The 17914-nt window shown below is 37.7% G+C and overlaps 2 protein-coding genes across 6 annotated transcripts in view; one reads left to right on the top strand and one right to left on the bottom strand.

The window, feature by feature from the left end:
• The window catches only part of zgc:56231 (KISc_KIF23_like and GBP_C domain-containing protein), a 185905-nt gene extending 185073 nt beyond the window's left edge, over positions 1 to 832 (top strand). For 4 of the 5 annotated variants that reach the window (XM_053681237.1, XM_053681238.1, XM_017472233.3 and 1 more), the window contains 2 exons: positions 281 to 400; positions 485 to 831. In XM_053681237.1, the coding sequence (XP_053537212.1) occupies positions 281 to 400; positions 485 to 718 (354 nt within the window). In that variant the 3' untranslated portion in view covers positions 719 to 831. Of the gene's footprint in view, positions 1 to 280; positions 401 to 484 lie in introns of all 5 variants that reach the window. The other variant, XM_017472236.3, reaches the window with a different exon arrangement.
• A 110-nt stretch (positions 833 to 942) lies between these two features.
• On the bottom strand, positions 943 to 16870 carry LOC108267808 (tyrosine-protein kinase Lyn). The gene is made up of 13 exons (XM_053681239.1): positions 16721 to 16870; positions 15363 to 15462; positions 14781 to 14829; positions 9925 to 10030; positions 9682 to 9780; positions 8720 to 8823; positions 8300 to 8449; positions 7055 to 7207; positions 6541 to 6723; positions 5417 to 5493; positions 5032 to 5185; positions 4530 to 4661; positions 943 to 3940 (listed from the first exon to the last, which is right to left on the bottom strand). The coding sequence occupies exons 2-13, from the start codon at positions 15459 to 15461 to the stop codon at positions 3738 to 3740; spliced, it is 1509 nt and encodes a 502-aa protein (XP_053537214.1). The 5' UTR covers position 15462; positions 16721 to 16870; the 3' UTR covers positions 943 to 3737.
• Positions 16871 to 17914: the final 1044 nt, after the last annotated feature.

Raw genomic sequence — 17914 nt, 5'->3', positions numbered from 1 at the left:
CATGCCCTGTGGATAGGGGAGTGGGGTTATCCTGGAAGAGGCCACTCTTATCAGGATGTAAATGCTTCATCAGTTGAATGTGGTTAGTCAGAATAATTGTATTATATCTAGGGTGACAAATTGACACACACCATGTCAGCCAAATGCTTATGCAGCATAACAGGGCCAATGATTTTTCTATTTGTCACCTGTCTGTAGTTCTGATGTGGCACACAACATTAAATGATTATAAATAATCAGATTGTGTATAGTTTTAAAAATAATGTTTCTCTCTGTCTAGTTAATCATATCTCTAGAGAAACGCATCTGCGAGTTGAACGAGACTCTGCAGGAAGCTGGAGAGAGCTTCATGGAGAAACTTGCTGAGGTTCAAAACTTACAGAATAGGCTCAACTATCAGGTATATTAACACGGTGGTCCTTGAACACAAATACACCCAGAGCTGTGCTCATCTGTTCACACCTTGTGGTCTTATTGTCAACAGGAACAAGAAAGTGAGCATTTGCAGAGGGAGCTTGCCGAAAGAGAGCTGGAACTGCATGGCGTGAAGGAGGATCTGGCCAAGCTAACCCGTAACCCTGTAGGACAATCTCGCCCGAAGCGGGGACTGCTGGTAAACATCAAAGAGTCTATGTCCTCCCCATCCTCAGGAAATCTCTGCCGCACAATCAGAAAATCAGTTCGCACTACGACATCCTTGAGAAGAACACCCAACTGATATACATATCCGTGTACTATATGTATGGTTTAGCAGATGTCTGGTTTTATTGTAATGTCTGTTTTTATGGATTTAATAAATTCTTTTTACCCCCAAACCATCTCATATTCTGGGCATAAAATTCTGAGCATTGAAAGGTTCGTCTGACATCCTGCAATAATGCTATAAACCTGTAATATAAAATGTAACATTCCTTCAAACAATCTCCATTTGTGCACCACTGACACATTTTGGTTTTAACTTTATTATAAAAAAAATCTTTTTTACATCACCCTGTACAACAAGCACCTTATGCTTACATTTAAGAGTGGAGCTAAGACCTATTTACAAAGGGGTTTATTTTCAGAAGTTAATAGTAAATAATTTAGAGGGCAATCCTTTTCCAGACTATACTCACTGGACCCTTTGTGGTTGATCTGTATATTAGGCAGAAACGCCTTCAGAGGAGAATGGGCAGACTGGTTTGAGCTGACAGGAAGGTTCCAATAACACAACCATGGTGAGCAGAAAAGTGCCTCAGAATGCACAGTGTCTCATATGAGGAAGATTGTTGAAGACTGGTCAAAGACCATGGCAAGGTTATTTTTTTTATTTTATTTATTTATTTATTTTTCTTTCCCCCCCAATCATAACTCTTCAGTTTTTCTGAGATTCCTAGTCAAGGCTGACCGAGAACCAAGATGTGACCAGCCTGTCTAGCACCAACAACCGGGCCATGGTCAAAGCCAATATGATCATGATTTCCCCCATTATCAAGTTTAATGTAAACATTAAGTGAAGCTCTTGACTTGTATCTGCATGAATTTGTACATTGCACTGCTGCCATATGATAGGCTGATTGGATAATTGGGAGGGGTACTGGTGTTCCTATTAAAATGGCTGGTGAGTGTAGTTTTAAATTGGATCACATTACAACACTTTAAAGTGTTGTACCATTAGCGGCAACAATAACAAAATGTAAACATTAATGCGAACCAGTCAGCAACCATGGAACACAATCAGTTTATATGCTGACAACATTTTACTCTTCTTACAAAAACCTGCAGGCTGAATACATAATTGTAAAGAATTCCAAAATTTCCAATTACTCAATTCCACTATGCTCCCTCTCAACATGAATCTTCTCGAAACTGAGGTACAATCTATAACCATAAGCACTGACTGCATCACTTATCTTGGTGTCAAACTCTCCACAAAGCTGTCAGACCTGCATAAACTCAACTTTAACCCATTATTGCACATCATAAATTATGATCTCCAATGCTGGATAAACCTTGCCCTCGCTCTCATTGGAAGAATAGCATCCATAAAAATGATGATACTACCCAAAATAAATTACTTATTTTAAATTGTCCCTGCTCAACCTCCCCCTTCTTGGTTCATATCACTTGATTCCAGTATCACCAAATTTTATTGGAAAAACAAACCTCCTAGAATCAAATTAACGACCTAACAAACAGCCAAATATCATGGAGGACTTGCTGCTCCAAATGTTCAACAATATTACCTTACTAACCACTAAAAATAAATATATAATAAAATGTATAAAAGCAAGTCAGACAAATGACCTGTATCTAGATGCTGAACAGGCACTATGCAAAGAAATCAGAATCTTGGATCTACCCTTCATCAGCACAGCTGATGAGTCAAACGCCACCCCTGCTTCAAAAGCCCGACAATTGCAGCGACTTTAACATCTTAAAACTATAAATTCACCACTCCAACTAAATGAACGCACACACATATAGCACAGCCCTGACTTTGCAAACACGTCAAAACAACAGCTTTACATCATTTCCATATCCAGTCAAGAAGCATGCACTAGAAAATAAACATTTCTTTGAATTTCTACAACTCATCCATTATATGTTGTAAATAACCTAAAAGACAACACATTAGACCTTCCCCCATTAGTATCAGAAGACCTTATCCAAAATATATAAAATAATATCCAACTACAACTCTACAATTACCATATTATGTATAAAAAAAAGGCTTTGCAATCACACCCAGAGAAGAATTTTCCACACAAATCCTACAGAACATGTCCTACATAGCTAATAACACTAGTCTGCCCATAACACAATACAAAATAATCCATATAATTCACTACACTGGTTCTAGGATGTATATAATGGACTTCAAGGAATCCGAAATCTGTATGCGGTGCACACAAAATACACCAGATGATTACATACATGCCATATCTGACTGCACACCAGTTAAGCACTTCTGGAAACAAATCACGAAGAAAATATCTTGTTTTCTAAATCACACCACCCCACTCTGCCCTTCACAATGCTTACTCTGAGATACAGCTAGGATCAGCATCACAAAGGAAACCACAATAGTTCTTCATCGCCAAGAAAACCATACTAGCAAACTGGAAAACAAATAACATTAATATTGCGCTGTTTTGTCTATTGTTTTGTCTCCTCAACTACCCTGTCTGTTACGTCCTACACCCACCACTCACCCATACTAACCCTTAAATATGAAGCATAGCACATCCACAAATATGGATGAAGTAAAATAAATAAAGTCTCAGTGGTCCCCCCAAAAGGGATGGTGGTGGCAGGGGGAAAAGGATCACATTTGTACCCTGGACTGAGCTATGAGCACTTTGGTTTGAAGATTTTCATGTTTTTCCAGGTAGTAATGTCTGTTGGTGGACTGATCTACTGTTGGCATTCTCATAAAAATGTTCATGTTAATTATTAACAAACCTGAAAAAAGCCAAATAATTAGTTATTTTTCTTCTTTGTTTGCTGATTGATGAGCATTGGGTGCATTTAATGAGATCAACCAGCCTTCCTTCAGCACAGAGGAGGACAGACTCCACCTGCTGAGCCTTAGTTCCTTATTTCCTTGTGCTTTTCAAGGTTCCATGGTTTCTTAATTATTTGTGCAATTCTAGGGAGTATATCCTTGACAATGTTGAACTCAACCAACTTACTGGGTGGCTATAAAAAATGAAATTCTATATGATGTTCTTGACTGTTTGGAATCTGGCATGTTATCATGGCTGGCTCTGGTACTGGCCCTCTGTGGCTGTGTAATAGTCCTCCAGCACACTCTGCATGAAGTCAAACGTGGGCCGCTCCTCTGGTTTAGCTTTCCAGCATGAAGTCATGATCTCATACAGTTCAGATGGGCAGTTATCAGGACACTGCATGCGATAGCCACGCTGCACTCGTGCCATCACTTCACTGTTGCTTAGACCTGTTGTAGGGTGGTAAAATAGGATTAAGTCTTTACACTATTGTAAAATGGGTTTTGTGGTTCTTTGCATAGTTCCGTAATGTGGGTTTTTTTTTTCATCCTGACATTTTCTCACGTTCAAATTTTGCTTAGTGACCCAGAATTTCAACATGGTAGTCTGAATATGTATACTTAACAATTAAGCATAATTGTTTCTGCCAATAGAGGTCAGCAAACACCATTCTTTTCATTTGAGCACAGTTTCCTAACCCAGGGCATGGCCCTGTCCTGCACATTTAAGTGTTTTCTAACACAGCTGGTTCAAATAATCATCTAATTAACAGTCCTTGTTGAGTTGGAATGGGTGAGATAGAGCAGGGAAAACTAGTAGGAAAATTAGTATTGCAGGAGGCACTCCAAGACCAGTGTTGGAAACCTGTGGACCAAACAATACTGCATACAAAGTCCTTTACATCCTCTTGTAGGTGAAAATTAAATTGTGTCTGGTATCACAAGTTGATTTCAGCATATACATTGTGAAATTATTATCTTTTTGTTATGAGTGGATCAGGGAAATTATTAGGGAATAATACTGTAAGGTCACACTAACCTGTATAGGGGAGTTTCCCATAGGTGACGATCTCATAGAGAAGGATGCCAAATGACCACATATCTGATTTGATAGTGAATGAACCATAGTTTATAGCTTCTGGTGCAGTCCACTTAATGGGGAATTTAGCACCTAAATAAGAGAAAACAATAGTCAGAAATGAAGGGTGAAAACATGTTTTAAATTGTGTTAGTATTAGAAAGTAAAGGGCTTTTCAATTTTTTATACAAATGACTAAACTTTAATTAAACTGGCTGCTATCAAACAATGCCATTGTGTATGCTCATTCATTCATTCATTCATTCATTCATTCCCCCCCTAGGGTGCAAATTACTGCAGCCAATCCTCCTCTTGGAGAACCAGAGGAAACCCACATAGACACAGGGAGAACATGAGAAATTCAACACACGCAGTGGAGTTATGAGGCAGCAATGTGACCCATTGACCCATAGCCATTGTAGTGGGATGAAATGGGACATAAATTGGTTCTATCTCCCTATACCTTCTCTGGCTGAATATTCATTCTCCTCAATGACCCTAGCCAGGCCGAAGTCAGCAATCTTACAGAGCAGGCTCTCACTGACAAGGACGTTTGCAGCTCTCAAGTCTCTATGAATGTAGTTCTTCTTTTCAATGTATGCCATGCCTTCTGCAATCTGATGCACAAAAACAACAAACCAGTTTCCATTATACATCACTCTTAGTGATGCTGAACAACGAAGTTCTGCTTTTGCCTGATTACACACACCACGCTTCACAGAAAGTCTCAGTTCTCTTAAAATATTTATGTGATTCTGAGAATATCAAACACCTGTTATAAACAGCACTATGTAGTATATGGCTATTTGATGTCATTTGACTGTGTACAGACGTATGTGAATACGTACTTGAGCTCCAAAGTCGACCAGTTTAGGAAACTGTATTCTTCTGCCTGGTGGACTTTTCAGAAAGTCCAACAAGCTCCCTAACAGCCAGGAGCAGAGAATGCAAATAGTGTTAGTGTGTTTATGCAAACCTAAAGAAAGCTGCACATCAGAAACATTCTAAAGCTCATATTAATGGCCAACAAGATGCAGATGCACATGTGCACTACAGATTTTTGTGTATGACTATGTAAATGCATGTACTAGGGGTCTAACCAAATATAAATAAATTATTCATATTGAATAGAAAATGAATCCTAAACAAATACAAATACAGTAGGTGATTCAGTTTTTTTTTTTGTTGTTGTTGTTTTTTTTTGTTGTTTTTTTTTAAAGAAAGCTTTAAACAAGATTGCCAGGTTTCAGAAAAAGCCCACCCCAACTACAATACAAAAACCACACAAAAAGACATAAAACTTGCCCAATAAGGTATAGGAAATAGTGGGCACATTTTTCTTTTTTTTTCAGTTTTTTTTTCTGGGAACAAATGAACAGTGGTGTCTATTTCTGATTTGCCATAAATATCTGCAATATTTGGAACCATTGTTCTTAGATGATCATTCTCAATCACTATTAAAAGAAAATCTTCTTGGAATATCATTTGGGCATTATAATAATTTGCTGACCTTTATTAGGTGGCTATTGTTGTTAATTGTAGCAATAGTAACAGTTTTCTGATTTGGGAAGGACATCACTGCTTTGAAACAGCTTGTGTGTTTACACAGCCACATTAGAGAGTGGAAAGCTTGCCAGAAAGTTCCACAGGATGTCTGGTTGAGGAGTTGAATAAAGTCATGTTCTGCAATTGCTTTTGTTGTTAGAATTTATGAATGAAAATGCCTTCTTTTCTCCATCATCCCTGTATTTTCAATGTTTTCTGATGTTTCCAAGGCATAGTGGTATAGGGTAAACTAACTAACTAAATAAATAAAATTATTATCATTTAAAAAAAAAAAAAAAAAAACCTTCCGGTATAGTCTACACCTAATACCATTTTAAATTAGAACATGAAAACGAATAGTAATATTTTGAGCACTAAACAGATACAGATACAGATAATTGCACTGTGTTACACCCCTAGTGTGTACCATTAGACATGAATTCAGTGATGATGTAGAGGGGCTGTGATTTGGTGACCACGGCGTAAAGGCGGACAAGGCGTTCATGCCGTAGAGTTTTCATCAAGTTGGCCTCCTGCAGAAATGCCTCAACTGACATGCTGCCTGGCTTCAGGGTCTTCACTGCCACTTTAGTTGTGTTGTTATACGTTGCTATACGTTGAGAGAGGGGGGGAGAGAGAGAGAGCAGTTGATGTGCTCTGAATATTCAAATAGTTCATTAATATTCAAATAAACTTTGAAAACTAAGAGTGGAAAGCGTACTGTTTAGCCCATCAGTTGATGTCAATGGTAAAATTGTTCACCAAGTGGAAATGTGTACTAAAAGGAGACCTTTTTTCTTAGCACTACATTACCGTAAGAGTAAAATGGAAGCATACAACATGGAAGAAAACAGCAGGTTTGGTAGGAAACAGGAAGTTCTGATGAGTTATTTTAAAAAGAAAAAGGAAGTAATAACGGCCTCAGAATCATACACACTCACCTAGCCAGACCTCACCAAACTGACCAGCTCCAAGCCTCTTCGTCATATGAAGAGATTCTTTGGGAATTTCCCAAGCATCTTCATCCCACTGGACGGCATTTTTAGGCTTCACACAGGCTTTGCCTAATCGCTGACATAAACCATTGGCCTGTTCTACAAACAGATACGCAAGTGTGTAAGCACCAGAACAGTCATGAAAGCCCAATTCATTTATATGTTTATCAGATGTCTGAGATATTTGAGGTTAATAGATGCTGAACGTTTGGAGTATTAGACACCCTGAATTGAAAGTCATTTTGGAGTATTTTTAGTGAGCAGTAAAAAAGTGACTCCATATGGACTGTGCAAGGAAATGTTCATCTTTTACATGTTTGATCATATGTTGAAATAAAAATCCCTAAATGCAATGATTATTATTGGATGTGAATGATTTGTTTGGAGGAGTTTTCCCCTGTGTTGCCTGTGATGCTTCTTTCATTATGTTGGCTTGACAAAGCCAACATACTGTTCTGCTTTATAAGCATATTATTATTATTATTATTATTATTATTATTATTATTATTATTATTATTATTCTGAAACCCAAAATTTCTAAACGCTACTCCTCCAGAGCTTTCAAGCTACATGCACCAAACTTGCCACAGACCTTCAGCCTGCTTTAGTGTGACTTTTCTAAGTGATCGGAATTACAGAATTCCCGTTACGGAAGTTCAATGTGGCCAAAATTCCCATTGACTAGCATTAAAAATTTCTGACTGTTATAACTTCTTGAGCTGACCTGAATGGTCATGCAATATTTTTCCTAACTGACGGGACTCCCGGTATTCCCGTAACAACAATCAAAAATCCCCAGAACTCAGATTCACTTACATTGACACTATCTATCTATCTATCTATCTATCTATCTATCTATCTATCTATCTATCTGTCTGTCTGTCTGTCTGTCTGTTTATCTAATCAACTGTACAACTATTGGCACTCTATCTATCTTTCAGACTTGTTTGATGTTCAAGCGAACATCAAAGTTTGCCATGATGAACTTTACCTATCTAGTTTAAATTGAACTTGAAAAACAAATGCAAAAAAAAAACCTTTTTAAAGATTTCTAAAGAAATATGGCCTATATTTCAGTATTCATAAAATGCTGTTTTTGGCAAACTACTAATATAAAGAAGATATATAAGTTTTCTGAATATCACTTCTGGCTCAAGTGAGATACTCTGTGTTTTCTATGTGTTTACATACTCTGATAGTACACAATGAGGTCATCTATTGTTTGGAAGGTGATTCTTGGAGAGATGTAAAATCCTCCATTTTCCAGTAGACGAATCTTATAATGCTTTACCACAGCTGAGCGATTAGGACCCACGTCTCTCACTGACATGGAGTAACTTCCTGCACACAACAAAAGATATGTTTACATGCAAACACACACAGCTGTAACAAATCTGCATAAATTTAAATTTATGAGGAAGACCGAATATGAATAAACTTGAATCACAATTAATAAAGTTATTTAAGTTTGATTGAGGGTATGTTCTTTGAGTAGTTAAATAGACATTGATTCCTTTTAGTGTGTGTGTGTGTGTGTGTGTGTGTGTGTGTGTGTGTGTGTGTGTGTGTGGTTGGGGTGTGGGGGGGGTTGGGTGTATGTACACTGCAGACCTGCAGTTGTCTCACTCTGGCGTATGAGGAAGGCACCTGGTTTATTGGCAGGAGCCAGCAGGTTTCTCTCAGCTGTTATTCTGCTGATGTTCTTAAAGTACCAGCTATGAAAAACAAAAAGTTGAGAACACAGAGTGTGTGTGTGTGGAAGAGAGAGAGAGAGAGAGAGAGAGAGAGAGAGAGAGAGAGAGAGAGAGAGAGAGAGAGAGTTAGTCGAAAGAGTGTATATTTGTCTTCATACTGTAAAAGATATAAGGAATAGTAAAGATATGGATGCAATGATAACTTGCACTACTTATTAAAATATTAATTAATATCTGGAACAGAGAAAAAAAAGTGAAACCTCACATGAAAATAAACAAATCCTTATTAAATGAACAGTGATTAAAATGAATGCAAATTACACTGTCAGTTATAAAATATAAATATCAGGATTTCATGCGTATTGCTTTCCAATGCAATAAGGCAAGGGCTTACATAGAGGCTACATAGACAGTGTCATAACTGCATGTGTATTGATCACAAAAACGATCAAATTGTTTGATTAGTTAAAGGGACCTGTTTTAAAATCAGGCCAAACCTGAACAAAATGCTCCTGCAAAGGAGAACAAAAGCATGTGACCTAGACACAACTAAAACTGGCGAACTTCACAAAGCTATTTATAACAGGGCTACTCATTAGAACCGCTGCATTTCTCAAAGAACTTGACTGACATCATGAAGAATATATGATATAAGATTCCTTAAAGCAAGTCACATACATATAGAGAAGTGTGTGTTCATGGCTTTTGACACAGCCTCTCTTGACAAATTAAAACCTTTCACTTATATCCCACAATATAGCATTATGTTTCATTTCCTCATATTTCCATGTCTAATTTTCATAAGCTGTGACCAGTATTTCATATACATCCTTTAGATGGTAAAAATAAAAAATAAAAAAGGCCTGGAAAATGACTTACTCTTTGTTGTCCATGCTCTCTTCTAGCTTTATGTAATTGGAAGGTATTAATCCTACTTTGCCCGAAGAAAGTGACTTTGCTTTCCACCACTCGCCATTCCTAATGCACAGACAAAACACACATAGCAGTGACCACATTGATTATCTTAGATGAAAAGAGATTAGATACACATTCAGTGTGTGTGTTCTTAGAGTGGATGAGCAAGTCGCATATATTGATATACTGTGTGTAATTTATACTCACTCATCCAATATTACAAGTTTGTCTCCTTTTTTGAAAGCTAGCTCATTCTTATTCTCCGCATCATATGAGAATATAGCAATGACCATCTTGCTGTCTGTGGATACAGCTGTGGAAATATGAACATAGTTTTTATCCAGTATAAACATAAAGCTGCTAGAAAGCTTAGTTGCTATGAACAAATTGTCATCTAAGGTTCACTGTGTCTATCAAATAAAAGGGACAGTAGAATCATTGCTTTATGGTTACACTTTCAGCATAGCACTGACACTGACAGGGTGTAGTTTCTGGAATTTGATGCTGATGTACGAGTAAAGGTTGAACACAAATTGTGCATGGAAAGGATTAACTAAAGACTCTAACTAAACACATACTGTATAAGGTGGACCAATTATACAGTGTACACAGTGTTAAAACAAAACCAATATTGCTGCTGTGCCTGATACACCTGATACACCTCTCATGCCAGTGCCTCACACACTACCATGCCAGTATTACTGCTCTGCTTTGTTTGAATTGTCTATTGCAAATAGGTGTCACAAAAGTGTATCACCTTTCTGCATACTCTCCGTTTTGTTTTGTTCAATGCAAGTGTTCCATGCCTGACGAGCATCTGGCTAGCTTTAGAAAAAATTCTTCTGGTTGCATGAGCAGGTACTAAAATAATAGTTTTCATTTGATAGCTTTCCTTGTACATAACTTTCCATAATACCCTTGTTTCTAGATTACATTTTAACATTATTTTTTAAACTTTAGATTGAGAGCTTGAAACATTTTCTCTATTCATGATTTTTTTGTGTGGTTTGCCATGACTTGTATCACCAAACTGATGCAGTGACAAATGCACTGCTAAGACAGAGAGAATTCCTTCGGTGTTCATATATCATCCCACTAATAAAACAATGGCTCAAATTATAGAATAAAAATTCTAAATCCTCTTCAGAGAGGATGGAAAACATCAAACCCATCCTTTTCATGAGTGAAATAAACAATCTGCCGTATTCTATCGCTATGGTACTAAAGAATACAACCTTACAAGATGTCCTAGATGTAAATTTGTTAGTACTGAATCAAAATCACAAGCCTTAAGGGGTCAAATTTGTCATGCACCACAAGCAGAGCTGTTTATTTAAGCTCCTGAAAGAGATGCAATCAACTGTGCAAACGAAAACCCAAGAGGAGATTAGCTCATTGTATTTTTGAGCAGTATTGCACCATCAGATTGTTTCTCCTTTGCAGTGGTGAGACATTTCAAATGTAATGTGTGTAACAGCTCTGTTTGCATTTCTATTTGTTTGCTAACAGCAATGAAATGAATCAGAATGAATTTGCCTACATTCATTAGCACTTTAGAGCCCTATGGAATGATATTTTTATTTGATACTATTGGAATGGCAGGTGTTTCTTGTTACCCCGGGGTGTCCTGTTAGATTGTCCTGTTAGACTTTGAAGCTGAGAAAAGAATAAGTGAATAAGAAAGAAACCACTGATGTACTGAGTAATAGACACAGAATTTGTCAGCCTTCCTGAAGAGGAAACTGAATGGAGGAAACCCCCCAAAACAAACCACATCTGAAAGAGGCTACAGGCTTGATGCTATTATTGCAAGCAAGGGATATGCAACCAAATAGTAAGTGTTACTTACTTTAATTTACTTCAAGGCTTATCTTTTCCTTTACTTTTGCTCACCTAAAAATGGGTAGTCTGATACAAAAGGTTCTATGTTTTATGTTGTTTAATACATCTAAATGTAAATACCAGGCAATAAAAGCTGAAATCCTAAACTCTCGTCTCATATCCACCTTATGATCTCAAACCCAAATGTCTTTGATGTATGGCGCATACAGATGAATTGGGCTTGCCGTTCCAATAGTTTCAGAGAGGACTGTACACTAACTGAGCACTTTATTAGGAACACCTGTACACCTCTCATTCAAACAATTAACTAATCAGCCAATCATATGGCAGTTGTGCAATGCATAAAATCAGGCAGATACGGGCCAGCAGCTTCAGTTAATGTCCACATCAACTATTAGAATAAGGAAAAAACGTGATTATTAACTGATAACTCAGTTATTTTGACCGTGACATGATTGTTGGTGCTAGACAGGCTGGTTTGAGTATTTCTATAACTGCTGATCTGCTGGGATTTTCACACACAACAGTCTCTAGAGTTAACTCAGAATGGTGCAATAAAGAAAAAAAAAACATCCAGTGAGCAGCAGTTCAGTGGAAGAAAATGGCTTGTTGATAAGAGAGATCAATGGAGAATGGCCAGACTGGTTTGAGCTAACAGTAACTCAGATAAACACTCAATTCTGGTGACCAGAAAAGCATCCCAGAATGCACAACCCGTCTAACCTTGAGGCGGATGGGCTACAACAGTCGTAGACCACGTCATGTTCCACTTCTGTCAGCCTAGAACAGAATTCTGAGCTGCAGCGGGCACAGACTCACCAAAACTGGACAGAAGGAGACTGGAAAACGTAGCCTGGTCTGATGAATCTTGATTTCTGCTGAGGTGCACAGATAATTTGGCACCAACAGTATGAATTCATGGATCCAACCTGCTTTGTGTCAACAGTCCAGGCTAGTGGAGGTGGTGTAATGGTGTGGGGAATGTTTTCTTGGCACACTCTAGACACGTTAATACCAATCAGTCATCACGTGCCTATTTGCCACATGCCTCAGCCTATTTGTCTAGTGTTGATGAGCATGTGCATCCCTTCATGGGCACAATTTATTCATGTTCTAATGGCTACTTCCAGCATGATAATGTACCATGTCACAAAGCAAATGTCATCTCAAACTGGTTTCATGAACAAAACAATGAGTTCAGTGTTTTCAGTTGCCTTCACAGTCACCGCATCTGAATCCAATAGAATGGGAGATTCACAGCATGAAAAGTGCACCTGAAAAATCTTCAGGAATTGTGTGATGCAATCATGTCATCATGGACCAGAATCCCACAGGAATGTTTCCAACATCTTGTAGAATCCATGCCACAAATGCTGCAACAAAACACTTCCTATAACTAGAGATCAGTCTTTCACTAAGACTTATGCTTCCTATGCTTTGGATCATTGTCATGCTGCATAATCCAAATGCGCTTGAGTTTCAACTTACAGACTGAAGACCAGACCTTCTCCTTTAGGATTTTTTGGTAGAGAGCAGAATTCACATTTCCCTCAATTTTTGTAAATTGCCCAGGCCCTGAAGCAGCAAAGCATCCCCACACCATCACACTTCCACCACCATACTTGACTGTAGGTATGATCTTCTTTCTGTGGAATTCTTTGTTTGGTTTACACCAGATGTAACGGGACCCCTGTCTTAAAAACAGTTCCATTTTTGACTCATCAATCCACAGAACATTTTCCCAAAAGGTTTGAGGATCATCTAGGTGTGTTTTGGCAAACTTCAGATGAGCCTTAAGTTTCTTCTGGGTTAGCAGTGGTTTTTGGATCGCCACTCTTCCATGGATGACATTTTTGCCCAGTGTGTTTCTTATAGTGGAGTCATGAACAGTGACCTTTAGTAGTTCCCTTGTTGTTGTCCTTGGCTCTTTTGTGACTTGCTGGATGAGTAGTTGCTGTGCTCTTGGAGGAATTTGGAAGGTTGGACAGGTTTTTCCATTGGGAGATAATGGCTCTCACTGTGGTCCTTTGGAGTCCCAGGGCCTTTGAAATAGCTTTGTAACCCTTCCCAGACTGATGTATTTCAATCACCTTCTTCTGGAATTTCTTTCAATTTTGGCATAGTGTGTTACTTGGTAAGGCCTTCTAACCAACTTCATGCTGTTGAAAAAGTTCTATTTTAGTGTTGATTTGATTGAACAGGGTTTGCAATAATCAGGCCTGGTTGTGTCTAGTCCAGCTGAACTCCATTTTGAATGCAGTTTCACAGATTTGGTGAATTAATAACTATGAGGGCAAATACATTTTCACACAGACCCAGTTGGTATTGGATAACATTTTTGCTTCAATAAATAACATTACCATCTAAATATCTATATGATATTTACATATAGAGGTGTTAAACAACTTAGAACATGAAACCTTTAAGTTAAAAAAAAATCAATAAACACTAAAGAACACTTAATATTTGGTTGCATATCCATTGCTTGAAATGACTATATACTGTAGCTCACAAAGTCTTCTTCGAATGGTGGGTTGTGATACCTACATCCCTGCCGTGAAGGTATCACAGTGGGATCGGAAGAGATGTGCTAGCCTTTGGTCCCCATGTCCATCAATGAGCCTTGGGTGTGCATGACCTTGTTGCCAGTTCACCATGGGGCGGCTGTGGCTCAGGTAGAGCGGGTTGTCCACTAATTGTAGGGTTGGCGGTTTATTCCCAGCCCACATGACTCCACATACTGAAGTGTCCTTGGGCAAGACACTGAACCCCAAGTTGCTCCCAATGGCAAGTTAACGCCTTGCATGGCAGCTCTGCTACCATTAGTGTGTGTGTGTGTGTGTGTGTGTGTGTGTGTGTGTGTGTGTGTGTTGTGTGAATGGGTGAATGAGACAGTGTAAAGTGCTTTGGATAAAAGCGCTATATAATGCAAACCATTTACTGTTTACCACCAGTTGTCCTTCACTGGACCACGTTGTGTACGTACTAACCACAGCATACTAGGAACACCCCACAAGACCTGTTGTTTTGGAGATGCACTGACCCAGTCGTCTAGCCATCACAGTCACTCAAATCCTCAGATCCACGAGTTGCTCAGATCCTTACACTTTCCCGTGTGTGTGTGTGTGTGTGTGTGTGTGTGTGTGTGTGTGTGTGTGTGTGTGTGTGTGTGTGTGTGTGTGTGTGTGTGTGTGTGTGTGTGTTTGCATGTTATGGCATACCACATTCCACATTCTGCAGAACCTGCCCAGGCAACAGTGATGATGAATTCTAGAGACAGAAACACTAGAGTGAGTTAGGGTGTACAGTGGAAACTCTGACATGCAAATATTGTTTTCAACAGATTATTTAAATTTGCATAAAATTTGAATTTTATTTTACTACTGTTTGTGTCATGTTTATGACACATACAACCATTTACGTTTATAGGTTTTTTTAGCTGTAAAAAAATGTTTATTTACAAAATATATGGAAATCAGAATGGAACTTGTACTTTTAAGATTTTTAAATAATTATTTGATACATTCTCTGTAAAATATATTTTTCCATTTTCTACCTTCTCAACAATGACAATAACTATTTTAATTTATTTTGTGATGTGAACATAAAGTTAATGAATCTGTGAAGTACCTGTCTGAATGATTCAGAGGAAGTTGAAAAGAAATAAATATTAATGATAAACTTGAAAACATTCCATTTGCTCCATATGCATAGAAATTTTTTAACAGATTCAAGAGCAGTGATAAAAACTAATGTAAAAACAAAATTTTTTTTAGATTTTTTTGATTTGCATTTGATTTTACCTGAGCTGGGTCAGTGATGTATCTTTTGACTTCTGGGGGCCGGGGATTCTGCCTTTGTTTCACACCACCACCCTTTTCCCTAGAGCTCACACATCCCATACTACCAGCGGAGATTGATTGATTGAGAGAGAGAGAGAGAGAGAGAGAGAGAGAGAGAGAGAGAGAGAGAGAGAGAGAGAGAGAGAGAGAGAGAGAGAGAGAGAGATTATACCAACTGCTAATTTGAAAACCATAGTCCCCGATCTATCTTCTCTTCCTCCCAACAATCAATAATATGTAAGCAATACTGATGGAAATGGAGCTCCAAAGCCTCTTCACATGCTTATTGATCCCTCTGAAGGCAGGTGTAATGTGCTCAGGTATGAGTGTAAATTAGAGCTGGAAAGAATGTGACAGGGACTAAAATAACACTTTTATATCAGATTTATAAACAAGAGCTATTTTAAACTTTTTATTGCACCTTATATTTGGGTTAGAATGAGCCTGATCTCTTAGTTACCTCAAAGAGTTGGAATCCTCGCTGAAAGCAAATCCTCTTTCGGAAGATTCTATGTAGAACCTAACTCTCTGTAAGAGTTCCCCTAAAGGGAAAAGCAAGGAACCTCCACATGTATAAATAATGAATAAATGATTATTCATGTTCATTAGTGAAGTATAAAGCTTCACATTCAAAATGTAATTTTTAGTTGCTCCTCCCCCAACTTGCCCCCCCCCCCATCCCCCCTATATTTTTAACAAAAAAGATAAAACATTCTGCACTTACATTGGCTCTTACACCTTTACTCTGTGCACTTTGCTTCTCTAGAACTCAGTTAAAAATCTTGTATGGTAGTACCACTTGTATTGTTCTCCACTTGATATATCACTTGCTTGTATTTCCTCATTTATAAGTCGCTTTGGATAAAAGCGTCTTCTAAATGATATGGAAATATGTAGTACTGTTGAGCATTTCTGTTTCTGAACATTACTGTTGATAATTCACCAAGTCATTTTGAGCTGAACAAAATTCAGGTGTAACCAGATAACACTAGTTCTACACTCAGAAAAAAAAAGGTTCCATAAAGCGCATTTACAGTTTGTGCCTCTGAGGCTGTGGTACATGAAGTGAAGTATAAGAAGGACATGAAGCATAGCCAGATCGGTAGTAACTGAAAAACTTTGTAGGAAATCACCAACATACCATTATTAGGTTATTATATTTTTTTGACTGAGTTGAATGTTAAATCTAAACCTCTATAACCCCAAAACAAGTTTCTTATAAATCATGTAAAAATTAACCTAATGTGTTCAGTGAATGGAAAGTTCCATCAAATGGCATCAACTCAAAATGATGTTAAGCACTGATTCAGCTTACTCACCTAATTCTTTAAAGTTCAGTCAATGTTCAGAATTCACTCTTGCTCCAAGATGATGATGATATATCACAGGTTTTTGCTTCACTGGGTAGGTTCTCTTAACTTTGGTTATATCTAGTTGTTGAAACTTTTGGCATTCAAAAACCACATCGACTGCTAACGTCATTTGCATAAAGAGCCATAAAAAGCACTGGCAATGTGCCAGAGTGTGTAGGCTGATCCAGACTCAGTTACCGGACAAGTAAAATTTCTATGTCTACTTTCATGAATGCATGCTTCTTCTAGTTTGGCCTCTTCATAAAAATATATAGAATGTCAAATCAAGTACGCTTTGATATGTGATAAGTAAAATGTTTGTGTTTGTTGTTGGTTAAGTATGAGTTCATATCTGTATAGCAGACCCCATACAGTTGTGCTTCCTTTTTAACTGAACAGTGATAAGTATGTGCATTACACAGTGCACTTATGTGTACAGGTATATTCTGAAAATCGTCCACCATGTAAACAGTGTGTGTAAGTTCATTTCTTTATAGACACTCTTCTTTACACACCAAACCAACAGATATGCCATATATATATATATATATATATATATATATATATATATATATATATATATATATATATATATATATATATATATATATTTGTTTGTTTATTGCAAAAGGCTCTGTTGTTATGTCATCTTCTGTGACATAGTTGGCCACGGGTATTAAATAGCAACTTCAGTGTCACTGCAGAGTCATTGTAAACATGATATATACCATAACATTCACACCTCTTTAAGTGATATACTAACTGTCCTTAATATTTTGCCATTTTTATTTTTTAATGGCAATTTAAACACAGTACACATTTGAAGCTGTGCTATGAAATTTTATTAGAGGTACTATGCATGCTCATGTGTGTCCCCATACCACATTAATAAAAATAAAAAGTTAAAGTCAAATAAATAAATGTAAAAGAAACAAACACAGAAACAAACAAAAAAAACAAACAAATAAAGTGGTGTAGTGGTTATCATTGCTGCCCCAAAGCTCCAGGGTCCAAAGTTCAAGCCTGAGCCTGGGCTCCTGTCTGTGTGGAGTTTGGCATGTTTTCTCTGTGTCCTTGTGGGATTTCTTCAGGTTCTGTGGTTTCCTCCCTCTGCCCAAAACATGCAGATAGGTGGATTGGCTATGGTAAATTGCTAATGTG

Source organism: Ictalurus punctatus, chromosome 7, assembly GCF_001660625.3.
Source record: "Ictalurus punctatus breed USDA103 chromosome 7, Coco_2.0, whole genome shotgun sequence".
Taxonomy (NCBI): Eukaryota; Metazoa; Chordata; class Actinopteri; order Siluriformes; family Ictaluridae; genus Ictalurus; species Ictalurus punctatus.
Note: the sequence above shows the minus strand (reverse complement) of the source record. Positions and strands in the feature narration are given on the sequence as shown.

Excerpts from the sequence above, each read along its gene's own strand:
- LOC108267808 (XM_053681239.1), bottom strand. The coding sequence starts at position 15,461 with ATGGGATGTGTGAGCTCTAGGGAAAAGGGTGGTGGTGTGAAACAAAGG. Across the intron at positions 6,724-7,054 it reads GTTTGGTGAGGTCTGGCTAG|CAACGTATAACAACACAACT; the intron begins GTGAGTGTGTAT and ends CTCAACGTATAG. Across the intron at positions 5,186-5,416 it reads TGGTCGACTTTGGAGCTCAA|ATTGCAGAAGGCATGGCATA; the intron begins GTACGTATTCAC and ends TTTGTGCATCAG.